Here is a 13123-nt window from a genome sequence, read left to right as displayed (position 1 = left end):
TTCCCTGCTCACGCTCTGTCTCTGTCTCTCAAAAACAAATGTTTAAAAAATTCAAAATAAATAGTGAACGTTTCTTTTGAGAGAAGCCTCACATAAAGATGGAGACTGTTGGCCTGGCTGCCACCCCTCACATTAAGAGACCCATTGGAGAGAACAGGTGTTTCTTCTCAACACTGAGGCAACTCCTTCCCAGGTGTGACCTAATTACATGTGACATTTGTGGTTGTGGTGTCTGAACTATGGACTTCTTTAGTCCATCTGTGTTTCCAGATGTGTGACTTGAATCATCAGCTAACTTTCAGAGGTCCTCTTCAGCCCTCATTCATTTTAATCCTTTATTATAAAATAGCCTGAAGGTGACCATGCCTACCCCATACCAGGAAAGAAATTGTCGTACGTACAGACAGGAAAACATGCCTCAGACAATGAAAACATACAGCACATGCTTAGATATTAATGCTCTGAGAAGATGTTTTGGGGTTACAATCACCCAGATTCTTTCATTAGGTGGCTCTACATAGACCATGGATTGGTGGAAGTTTGTTCACTTGAAAGTGAACCCTGAAGAAAGAGTAGGAAAGCCTATCACGAATATCCTTGAAAACCCAGAATGAATAATAAAGGAAACTGATTATAAAAGTATTTGATCTTCTCACCATGGGGAGAAGGTATTTTACCTTTTGTTTCCTCCCAGCCTGAAAGAGAACAGAAAACTTTAATAGACGCGCTCCCAGGCCCTGCAATTCTATAATTTCCCAGTAGAGGGCGCTGTTGCACTAAAACTGCACAGGTTGCAACCGTTACCCTGTGGGCCTGTGCTCCTTGCCTTCTTTCGAGACGTTTTTGAAACAAGCCGTGTATATAAATATCTTTTTCTCTAAACTCTAAGAAAGTGAGAGTTGAAGAAAAACAGACTTCTTGAAAGATCGTCCTTTCACCCATTGTCTTCAGAGAGAGTTCATAGTATGTGACATTCTTGGAGGTTGATATCAAAGTCCCAAAGTACGAAAGGCATCTCGTAAGTCATCGACCTCATACAGGGGCTGTAGAGAAAGAGAGAAACTGAGCGGGTGGATTTGTAACATTTTGGAAGAAAGTAAGTTGGGGGGGAGGGGACGGGAAGAGGACACAGGAAGAGAAGAGGAAGGAATTCTACCAGGAGAAGACAGCTCTGAAGTCACTCTAACCAAGAGACTCAAATGACCAAAGAGGAGAAGGGAAAGGAAAACCGAAGCAGAAGAGCCAACTCAAAATGTAATGTTTCATCAGAAGACAAATAAGGAGTGATACTTACACACATATGTACACACGACAGTGTCAAACATAGAAGAAAGGAAAATATGAGTAGCTCCAGGAAAAGAGGACTTTGGAGAGAGAAAGGAAAGGAGAAGTTAAAGAAGCCCCTTACCAAAAGAATGCGTCGAAGCTGTCTGGACAGACGAACTGAATTTTCGTGCAACCCCTCCCAGGCTTTGAAAGTTTTTTCACGGTTTTCCACAAAAGTATTCCAGCAATAAAAGTAATCTTTAAAAAAGGAGGGAGATGGGGTTGAAGATAGCTCAGATCCCAAATCAAGAGGAAAGAAAGAAAACCCTGCTTCCCCCTTCACCCCCCCCCCTTAATTCTCCCCCCCCCCAAAGCCTAGTGTCCAAGCCCTGAATTCTAGTTGATAAGTTTTGGCTGGATCCCGCCCCCGATAGTTCTCATTCTGAACTGCAATCCGGAGACGGAGAAGCTGCCACACGGCGCCTGTGCAGCAGACACCCCCTTCGCACCTTTGAAGGTCATGATGGCGATCTGGACCCCAGCGCGGTGCAGCCGCCGCAGCCCCTCGGGCTCGGCCTTGCGGTCCTCGCAGAAGTAGAGGCGCGCGGTGAAGATCCGCAGTCTGAGGTTGGGGTACCCTCTCAGGAAGTCGGCCACGTGCCGGGCACAGTCGTAGCAGGGGCTCCAGGAGGTGAACCAGGTGACGCGGTAGCACCGGCCGGGGTCCAGGTCCCAGTCGGAGATGTAGCGCAGGAAGAGTAACTCCACGTGGCAGCCGTTCTGCGGAGAGAGCAGAGCACCTGGTGACCCTCCCGACCCTTCCTGCGTGCGGCTCTGTGGCCATTCGTGGCTACGCCTCCCTCGACAGTCTTTTAAGGGGGTGTCCGCAGTTTTGGCCTGAAGTTAACAGAACGTTTAGGTAACGCCCCAGAGGAACTGAGGGGCAAGTGCCGAGGCTCCAACCCTTCTGCAGCCTTGACCCTGCGGGTGGAGAAAGGCCATGGATTTTCTGGGGTTGGCCCTGCGAGTGGAGAAAGGCTATGGATTTTCTGGGGAACGGGGACGATGAGATGAGCCTGGCTGAGGTAGCATCCCACGGTCACTAGAGTTTTTTTAAGTTGTGCTTCTGAAGTCACTTTTTTGCGCCTCTGAGGAGAAAGAAGATGGCTTGGAAGTGTCTGTTACTTAACACTGTGGAAATAAACCAGACCGGGGGGGGGGTAAGGAAATATGGTTGGGGGGACTGAAGGGGCAAAACAGATTGGGGTAAGGCCCCCAGAGAGGGGTTGTAAGAGAGGTTATAGGCACTGCTGTGGATTAAGGACAATTAAATGTGTTTGTTTGCTCCTTGTATGATCCCTGCAATTGTAATAACAACCTCCCAATAATGAGATCTAGCAAGTCCGCCTCGCGTTGCAGAAAAGTCGTGAGTCCCAGAATTCTGATGATCTAGATTCCACTTCCTTGGCATCACCACTCCAGTGACTGAGACAACTTCCCCAACTCCTGGATCTTCTGATTCCTCACCAGTAAAGTAGGCTGGTGGGAGGATTAGATGAGAAAGAAATAAAGGGTTTGTAACTGCAAAGCCTTTCTGTGCTTGGAATGTGTCACATCAACAAAGAGATTAGAATGTAAAACAACTGTAGTGAGATAATTTACACAATACAAATGGAGGCAAAGGGGACTGAAGAGTAAAATAAACACTTCACAATGAGTCAGACAGTGTCCTTCCACCCATGGATTCTTCCCTGGGATTCCACTGAAGCCAGATGTCACTGCCTGTTATGAGACAGGAAATGATCATGGGCAGAAGCCTTTGTAAACCCCTCTGGATATGGTGAAGAAGTCTCTTGGGAGTGTAGTTCTCTGATCTTCTAGATGCCAGAGAGATTGATCGAATTAATCGACCAGTTGAAGCCTCCCTCAGTATTCTGGGCCTCATCATACTGAATGTACCCATTAGCCTATGATCCATGTGAGCAGGAGGGAATGGAAATTGGGTGGCAAGCAGGAGTGAGTCCTTATGAAGTTTTCCTAAATGTTTCTTCCTTAGTTTTCAAAAATTCTAAAGAGTTTGATTTTCACATTTAAAATTTAGCTTGAATGAGCTGATAATTCTCTCCCAAGTCAAAAGGCTCTTACATTCTATTTCTTCCTTAATCTCAAAGGCAATTCATTTGCGGGGAAAAGGGGAAGAAAGTTTTGGGGGGCAGTTAATTCTTGGCATTGAAGCAAGGTGTGGCAGTAATGTGCCCAGGATAATCGGGGAGAACAGTAAATGACAAGCTTTGGGGCATAACTGTTACAGTTTCATGGACTATTTTTTTAAGTTTATCTATTTATTTTGAGAGAGAACGTGCATGAGCACAAGTGGGGGAGGGACAGAGAGAAGGAGAGACAGAATTCCAAGCAGGCTCTGAGCCCTATGTGGGGCTCCAACTCCATAAACTATGAGATCATGACCTGAGCCGAGATCAAGAGTTGGACACTTAACTGACTAAGCTGCTCAGGCACCATGAGTTTCATGGACATTTAAAAAAGAAAAAGACTGGGGACCTGTGTGGCGCAGTTGGTTGAACCTCCAACTCTTGATCTTGGCTCAGGTCATGATCTCACAGGTCATAAGTTTGAGCCTCGTGTGGGTCTCTGTGCTAACAGTGCAGAGCCTGCTTGGGATCCTCTCTCCCTCTCTCTCTGCCCCTATCCTGCTTTCTCTCTCAAAATAGGTAAACAGAAATTTTAAGTGAAAGAAAAAAGAGAATTCTGAAGACCTAAATGTGAAACAAGCTGAAAAGGAGTACTATCAGCAGATGGTTCCAGAATTGCACAAAGTCTAGCTTTTAATTGCCTTGGAAGGAAATCACTGATACCTTGTTTCGAAGGTGACCGAAGTCCAATGAAAAGGAGGTGGCACTATCTCGCCGCTTCACCACGTAGCACAAGTAGGTCTCGTGGCGACCCTTAGCCCAGCGGACATTCTTGAAATGGTAAAGAAACTTCCTCTGCTTCATCAGGAGGCTGGGGGTGAGAGAGGGAGGAACATATAGGAGCACAGCTCATTCTCTGGTCACTCCTGGCTTTCCTTCAGCTTTTTAAAAAAAAGTCTGTAATGACTTGGGCCACACCAGAGAAGACTTCCTTGACCTCAGGATGCCTGAGACCCTACTGAACTTGGGATCCATTATAAACCCTTCTACGTGGTTAGCTTTAAGACCTACTGAGAGGTAGCCCGAGCCCCAAAACCATATGAACTCACAGGACAGGCTCCTCCCACAGACGTCTTTTAGCTGCTGACACCTTGGAATTATACACTTCTTCCTGGAGTTTCATAAGTATTTTCTCAGAGTTCCCCTCCAAACTCTACGTAAATGTCCAGTATGTACTTCAGACTCAACATGGTCAAAACAGGATTTCCGAGCGGCCTGCCATCCTGATAACCCTGTCTCTCCTTACTGTTCCATCTCACGTAACCGGGCTAAAAGCTTGGGATCACTGATTCTTTTCCTTCACGCCTCATGTTTAATTCATGATCTAAATAGATTGACTCAGTTCTCCAAATACTTCTCTTTTGTTTGTTTTTTAATATTTGTATTTAAGCCTCCAGACATTTCATGAGTTTGTATCTGCATCGTTCCCCCTGTTTTCTGCCAGAAGCCCTTGCCTTCTGTTACCCTGCTGTCCTGGACTGAGGTGCTCACTGCCCTCACACCCTCTGAAAGAACATTATCCATGTTGTGCGGAGTGACCTCACAAAACCCAGGCTTGACCAGGTCATTTCTGTGCTGAAAAGCTCCCAGGGAATCTCTTCTGCCCATAACTCTATTTTTTATTTTTATGTTTTGTTTCTGAGAGAGAGAGAGAGGGAGAGAGAGTGAGCGAGAGCGAGCAGGGGAGGGGCAGAGAGAGGGGTGGACAGAGAATCCAAAGCAGGTTCTGTGTTGACAACAGTGAGTCCGATGTGGGATTCGAACTCACGAACCTTGAGATCATGCCCTGAGCGGAAGTCTGAAGCTCAACTGACTGAGCCACCAAGGAGCCCCTGCCCACAAATTTTTAATGTGGTGTTTAGGACAGTTTTCACATTTGGTCATCAATCTACATCTCTAGCCTCCTTTCCTACTACTTTTTACCTTCCCTTCCCTACCTTCAAGTGCCTATGGTACTAGTGTGTTCCTGAGACCTTTTCTTTCCGGTCACTTTACAGACCCACTTCCCAGGGAATACTTTACTACCTTTTTCCATTGGACAAAACCGACGCGTCCTTCAAAGCCTAACCGCGGTTCAACTCTTTTTCTCGTTACCACCATCCCCAAATTTCTAGGTAAAAATCAAACACTAACAGCAACAAAAAACCCTCCTGGGGCGCCTGGGTGGCTCAAGGGGTTAAGCATCTGACTCTTGATTTTAACTCAGGTCATGATCTCAGGGTTTGTGGATTTGAGCCCCCCCATCAGGCTCTGCTGAGCCTACTTGGAATTCTCCCCCCCACCCTGTGCCCCACCCTCACCCCTGCGCATGTGTGCACTCTCTTTCAGAGTAAATAAACATTAACAAGAAAAGCCCTCCTGTAATTTCCCTTGGTTCTCCAGTTTATCCCTACCAAAACCCTCATCCTCTGTTACCAGTTGATCACTGACCTGTCTCCCCAATTAGACTTTATGTTTTGAGGCAGAAAAGTGTCACTTTATGAGAAAAAAAATTCTTTTTAACGTAAGAGTAATACTTGACTGTTAACTTGCATAATGCAAGAAGTTAAGTATTACATTTAAAAATATTAAAGAATTAAAATTTTAGAAATAAAAAATGTAAAATTGTTTACTATTTAGGATCATATCCAATGATAATTAGACATAGTATCTAATGACAATTACTGTTAAAGTTTTTTTGTTTTTGTAGTATTTTATAGTCATATTTACATATAGTCATATTTGATTATACTGATATACGCAATTTTGCATTCTGCTGCTTTATAAACCTGGCAATATCATCTAAACATTACACAATATTGCTCACATGCTGGGGCGGTTGCTTTTGTTTCTTTATTCCTAGCGCAGTGTTTTACTTGTCATAAGCACTGAATCGAATTGAATTTGTGGAAATACTCTCTGCTAACCTAAGTTTCTGGGCTTTTGTGGATGCAACACAAGCTGTATAGTACGGTCGATACCGAAGCACTAATGGTTTCTCTGGTTTTCGTTCTGAGTCTTTTCCAGAAATGTATTTATCAGGTTGTGGAGATAATGCTGCCACCTAGTGGTTCTGTGCAGAAGTGCAGTGAACTTGTAGGAGCCTCTGAAGTGGCTCAGTCCGTTGAGCGTCTGACTCTTGATTTCGGCTCTGGTCATGATCCCAGAGTCTTGGGATGGAGCCCTGAGTCAGGCTCTGTGCAGAGTGTGAAGCCTGCTTGGGATTGTCTCTTTATACCTCTACCCTTCTCGCCTGTCCTCTCTTTCTCTCTCGAATTAAAACAAAAAACTGCAGTAAACTTGTAAAAGCAAAGAACTAGGCAAGGATTTGAATACGGTTGGCTGGCAAGAGAATTGAAACTTATTTCACCTTTTTTTTTTTTTAACATTGAGGTGTAATTTACATACTTCACCCATTTAAAATGTACAGTTTTATGCATACCGACAGATGTAAACACCCAAAGCTCAGACCACAGCCAAGATACAGAACGTTTCCAGGGTACCCCTCCCCAGAGTTTCCACATTCACCTTGTGGGCGGTCAGTTTCTTCCCAGCTTTCCTAGGCAACCGCTCATCTGCTATCTGTAACCATACACCGCTAGCCGCTTCCTAGAATTCCATAGAAGTCCTACATTATCTCTTTGTGTCTGACTTGTTTCACTTTGAAATTCACTTGTAATGTTGCATGTACCAGTGCTTTGGTCCTTTGTTTTGCAAAGTAATATTCCATTGCACGGCTATAGCCCATTTATTCATTCACCTGTAGATGGACATGTGTTTTGTTTCCACTTTGAGGCTGTTGTGAATAAAGCTTTTACAAACATGTCCCAGTAAATGCGATGACCTATGTTGAGGATTAATTTTAACACAATACACGTGATAGATCCTGAATTTAGAAGTTAACTATCCAAGTGTCAACCTTATTACTTAGGTGAGTAAGGATGAGCTTTTTATAGCCATTTCAATTTAAATATCTCGCTTCACACACATGAAGCGTACTGAAATACACTTTAAATCCTGAGGCAGAGAAGTAGGTTTATCACCAGTATACACATTCTGTATATCAAACAATTTAAAAGTGGCTTAATCATATTATTTTAGAATTCAAATTGTCAGGCATCGGAAACAAATGCTAACAAAGATCTAATAATTATTGGCTTTATTTTAAAATAATTTATTATAGTAATCATCATAGCAGTTACCATCATTACTATTACTGTTGTTAGATAATTAGCGTGTAATAATCCTTAGCGAATATAAACTGAGTACAGGATGAGTGCTTAATTAATACTGAAGTAAAAGAGGAAAAAAAATCTGTCTTTGGGGCTCAAGTTCTTTTTTTTTAACATTTATTTATTTTTTAAAAAATTTTTAATGTTTTATTTATTTCTAGGAGAGAGAGAGAGACAGCGTGAGCAGGGGAGGGTCAGAGAGAGAGGGAGTCACAGACTGAAACAGGCTCCAGGCTCTGAGCTGGCAGTCAGCACAGAGCCCGACGCGGGGCTCGAACCCACGAACCGCGAGATCATGACCTAAGCGAAAGTCGGATGTTTAACCGACTAAGCCACCCAGGCGCCCCAACATTTATTTATTTTTGAAGAAGAGAGAGACAGAGCATAAGCAAGGGAGGGGCAGAGAGAGGAAGACATAGAATCTGAAACAGGCTCCAGGTTCTGAGCTGTCGGCACAGAGCTGAATGCAGGGCTTGAACTCACAAATCGCGAGATCATGTCCTGAGCCAGTGGGCAGCTTAACCGACTGAGCCACACAGCCGCCCCCCTCCCTTTCTTTTTCAAGAGAGAAAGAATGTGTATATGCATGTGAGTGGAAGCAGAGGAGGGACAGAGGCAGAGAGAATTTTGAGCAGGCTCTACTTGTGTAGAGCTGAGCTGGATGTGGGGCTCGATCCCACAACCGTGAGATCATGACTTGAGCCGACATCATGAGTTGGTCGCTGAACCGATTGAGCCACCCAGTTGCCCCATGGGGCTCAGTTTTAAACAGAGTAAGCATCATTTCTTACTGAAGACATTTCTTTAAACAGCTCATCTACCCTCCTGGGCTATACGGCTGAGAAAGGGGCAGACAGGCTACCACATCATACCCAGCAGGAGATAGTGTGGGGATCTGCCACCAGGAGGAAAGAAAGGTGTTCTGGAAAGAACATGATAGATGTAAAGGAATTCAGATAGACTTTTGCCTTCTGCCTCACGTGACAATACATCAGTCCATTACTGTTTCTGTCAGAAGTGATCCGTCACCATCAGCGAGTTGCTTGATTTGGACCCGCCAGTTAACTTTCTTGGTCCAGCACTTTCCTCCACCGGTAGCTAGGAGCCTGTTTCCAGTACCCTGTTCTCTTGGTTTCCCTTTTGGGTACAAAGGACTTTGTAGAGGTAGTCCTTCAAGGTCACGGGCTGACAGCTGCTCTGGACAGCTGTGTCCCCTGAGGCAGAACACTGCTGCCTCCCCAGCAATGCAAACCAGAGACAAACGGCTTAAAAATAATCCTGACGAAGTCCTGTGCCGTCACTAATGCTCTCTGCAGATCTTATTTTCCTTAATGATAATTATATATTTCCCTTTTACTCCTCTTGAATTTCATCTTTTCTCCTTTTTTGTCTTTGAATTGCAACTATTAATTTAATCATCACTTTGCATTTCATTATGTGCAAATATTTTCATTGGACCCTTTGCCTCTTTCTACCTCAGATTAATTTTCAAAATCTGATTGCAAACTGAGCAGACGTTTGACATTTTGCCCTCAAGAAAATTTACTGAAGAACATTTCATCTTCCATTAAAAACCTTAATTCTGGGTGCACCTGGCTGGCTCTGTCAATGAAACATGACTCATGATCTTGGGATTGTGAGTTCAACACCTACACTGGGTATAGAGATTACTTAAAATCTGTAAAAAAAAAAAAATTTGCTTTAAAAATCTTAATTTTGTAGGTTAAACTTTTTGGAAAAGAGTTAAATTGAGATAAAGTATGTGGATTGAATATGATCCTCATACATTTGTAGTAAGTAGGAATAAAATAAGTTATGTTATATTAAGTTATGATAATAACTTATCATAGGCTGCACGTGAAAACATTCTGAAAATCTTACAAAATACATTTAAGAAGTAAGTTAAGTGAAACTGAAAGACTATATATGTACGGGCACCTGGGTGACTCCGTTGGTTAAGCGTCCCACTCTTGGTTTTGGCTCAGGTCGTGATCTCATAGTTTGTGAGATCAAGCCCCACATTGGGCTCTGCACGGACAGTGTGGAGCCTGCTTAGAATTCTGTCTCTCCTCTCTCTGCCCCTCCCCTGCCCTCTCTCTTTCTCTCTCAAAAGAAATAAAATAAACTTAAAAAATAAAATAAAGACTAGGTAGGTAGTAAAAATGCCACTAGCTGCCTAACAATGAACATTAAATAACTTGCTTGACTGATTTTTTTCTCCCTGTAATAATAGGTACATGCCATCGTAGTGACTTTCACACCAGTAATTTTGAATATTGGCATTAAAATAATCTCCTGTAACTAAAGTTGTCAGTAAAGTCTCCCCAGTAAAGTTTACAAGCCCTTTTGTAGTTGAATACTGACAAAATTATTATGACAATTGCCACTACTGTTTTTAATAAGTACAGTGTTGCTATAACGTTTCATGAAATGAATCTCTAACTGCACTATGCATCTCAGGACAAGTCCATGTGTGGCATGTAGAAGTCCCTCTGAATATGGAAGAGAGACAGAGAACAGAGAGAAAAAGGTACACAACGTGTAAGATCTGAACAGATGTGACAGACGCAGAGAAGTAAATGTGCAGATTGACCAAGTGGTGAGTCAGAGTGTGAGAGGAGAGGAGAGAGCTACCAGTCTGCAAAGGCAGATTTGCTCTGAGGAAAAAGCCCGTGCAACCCCCCCACGCCCCCATGAGGAGCCGGCTTTACCTGTCCATTGTGGATTCCAGGGTGTCTTTCTTAGTCTCAGGCCAAGGAAGGCTTGCCTCAAGTCCTGCTGCCTCACTGGCTCTGCCTGGCAGTGCATTGGCCCCACACATTCAAATTTGAGCTTACCCTCTGAGGCCCCCCCCCCCCCCCCCCCCAAGGCATCATCACCTTCAGGTAGCCTTCCTCCCGTGTGGGTCCAAAAAAGGTAGGCGGGGCTGTCATTGGCAGAGTCGAGTGTGCAAAATGATTGAGGGCCACTCTGCTTAATGTACAGGTTCCCATAGGCCTGCAGCTGTAAAAGTTCAGTCTTTCCTCCACAGTTAACATCAGGAAACAGTAGCCATTGACACTTAGGAAATTGTAACCCTGGTGACCAATAACATCTTTAATTTTAAAAGCATAATAATAATAGTAATGTTCACTGAAATAGCATCTTGTTCTCAGTGAGCTGAAAGCATCTATTCCGTTGTTTAAGTAAACAGTATCTGAATCTCAGTAGAGAGCAGCACTAACACCTGCTTTGTGGCCAAGCAAGTCTATGTGGTCAGTCATGTAGGACTTAGGAATAGAAATGTGGCACCCTAAACCGCTGATTTTCCTTCCCTCCCTTTCTGACTGCATTACAAGAATTGCTAGAAGACTAGATGGCTGCACAAGAGTAAGTTTTGTAAAAGCTGTCTTTTTCCACAAGCCAGGTATTTTTGAAGTCGGAAGCAGCAGCATCCCAAAACATTAAAAAGTGTTTATTTCGTCAGACAGAATCAGCGTCCAAATGACTCCGTTGAACTTGGAGAACAGTTTGGGCTTTTCAGGCAAAAGGCTTTCAATTTCTGCCCTCGTGCAGTTTGGTCTATTAAAGATTTTGCTTCTCCCTCCCACCTCAGTGTGAATCCTTTCTATTTCTTTATTCAATAGACACTTACTTAATGCCTAACTGCATGAGAGAAGCTGCGTTGGGTGCTGGGGGTACAGTGAGGTTAAAGCAGCTGGGGCCTCTGCTCGCTTCCTGCCTCAAGGCTTTAACTACCATCTATGCATTGATTCCCAAGTCTATCACTCCAGCTTGGACCACTTCTTTGAACTTAAGACAGATGCAAACAGCTGCCTCCTCCGCATCCCCATTTAAATATTTGAGGGGCTGGGGCGCCTGGGTGGCTTAGTCGGTTAAGCGTCCGACTTTCGCTTAGGTCATGATCTCGCGGTTCGTGGGTTCGAGCCCCGCGTCGGGCTCTGTGCTGACTGCCAGCTCAGAGCCTGGAGCCTGTTTCAGTCTGTGACTCCCTCTCTCTCTGACCCTCCCCTGCTCACGCTGTCTTCCTCTCTCCTAGAAATAAATAAAAAACATTTAAAAAAAAAATATTTGAGGGGTGGGGCGCCTGGGTGGCTCAGTCTGTTAGGTGTTGGACTTCAGCTCAGGTCATGATCTCACAGTTTGTGGGTTTGAGCCCCGTGTCAGGCTCTGTGCTGACAGCTCAGAGCCTGGAGCCTGCTTCAGATTCTGTGTTTCCCCCTCTCTCTCCCTGCCTCTCTCCGGCTTGCTCTGTCTCTGCCTCTCTCAAAAATAAACATTAAATTAAAAAAATATATATCTGAGGGGCATCTCCAACATGCTCAGACTGAGCCCCTGTTTCTGTTTCAACACAGCTGGTCCTTGGCCATCTTCCCCACCCCCGTGACAGTGTCGTCCCTCCCACGGCCCAGGCCAGCCTGGCAGCCTTCCTTGATTGTTCTCTTCCTTTTAAAGTCCATTGCATTAGCAAGTCCTGTGACCTCTACTTGCAGAACAAATCCAGGAATGACCACTTCTCACCACCTCCAGGGCAAGCAACTTGGATTGCTGTCCCCCTCTGGTCTTCTGGCTTCCATGTCCTTCAATTACAGGTTATTCTCAGCATGGCAATCAGAGTAATCCTTTTGAAACACTTTATTTTATTTAAAAAATTTTTTTTAATGTTTTATTTACTTCTGAGAAAGATAGAGACAGCATGAGCAGAGGAGGGTCAGAGAGAGAGAGGGAGACACAGAATCTGAAGCAGGCTCCAGGCTCTGAGCTCACTGTCAGTGGGGCTCAAACTCTCGGACTGTGAGATCATGACCTGAGCTGAAGTTGGATGTTCAACCAACTGAGGCACCCAGGCGCCCCGTCTTAAAACCCTTTAGATCACAGTACTCGTCTGCCAAAGCTTTCCATGGTTCCCTATTCTCTCAGTAATAGGCAACACCCTTCCATGACTCACATGACCCCGTCCCATCTGCCTCTGCTTCACCTACAAATTATCACCTTTAGGGGCACCTGGCTGGCTCAGCTGAGACAACATACAACTCTTGATCTAGGGGTTGTAAGTGTGAGCCCTGCTTTGGGTGTAGAGATTATTTAAAAAGATGAAATCTTAAAATAAATAAATAATTGCTTTCAACTCTCTCCCTTGCTTATTCACAGAACACACACCCCCCCCCCCGCCCCTACATTTACACTTACTGGCCCCCCTGCCTGGAGTGCTCTTTCCCTGTCCATCATCATGGATTTTTAAAAAATTATGAATTAATTTTCATTATGGGTATTTTAAATTAAGTTTTTAAGTCTAGTATAGTTAACATACAATGTTATACTAGCTTCACGTGTTATGGTATTACAATTTGATTTCCTTGTTTATGTCTTTACTCAAATACCTCCTTATACTTCAGGCTTTTCCTAATGATTTCTATCGAAAATTTCAACTCTATC

General features: G+C 44.1%; 1 protein-coding gene across 1 annotated transcript; it reads right to left on the bottom strand.

Annotated features, from left to right (window-relative positions):
- Positions 1-989: 989 nt before the first annotated feature.
- On the bottom strand, positions 990-11428 carry AICDA (activation induced cytidine deaminase). Its single transcript, XM_039220637.1, has 5 exons — positions 11322-11428; positions 4140-4287; positions 1776-2046; positions 1409-1524; positions 990-1043 (listed from the first exon to the last, which is right to left on the bottom strand). The coding sequence occupies exons 1-5, from the start codon at positions 11426-11428 to the stop codon at positions 990-992; spliced, it is 696 nt and encodes a 231-aa protein (XP_039076568.1).
- Positions 11429-13123: the final 1695 nt, after the last annotated feature.

The sequence above is a fragment of the Hyaena hyaena genome, unplaced genomic scaffold (assembly GCF_003009895.1).
Source record: "Hyaena hyaena isolate Hyena2069 unplaced genomic scaffold, ASM300989v1 scaffold_909, whole genome shotgun sequence".
NCBI lineage: Eukaryota > Metazoa > Chordata > Mammalia > Carnivora > Hyaenidae > Hyaena > Hyaena hyaena.
Note: the sequence above shows the minus strand (reverse complement) of the source record. Positions and strands in the feature narration are given on the sequence as shown.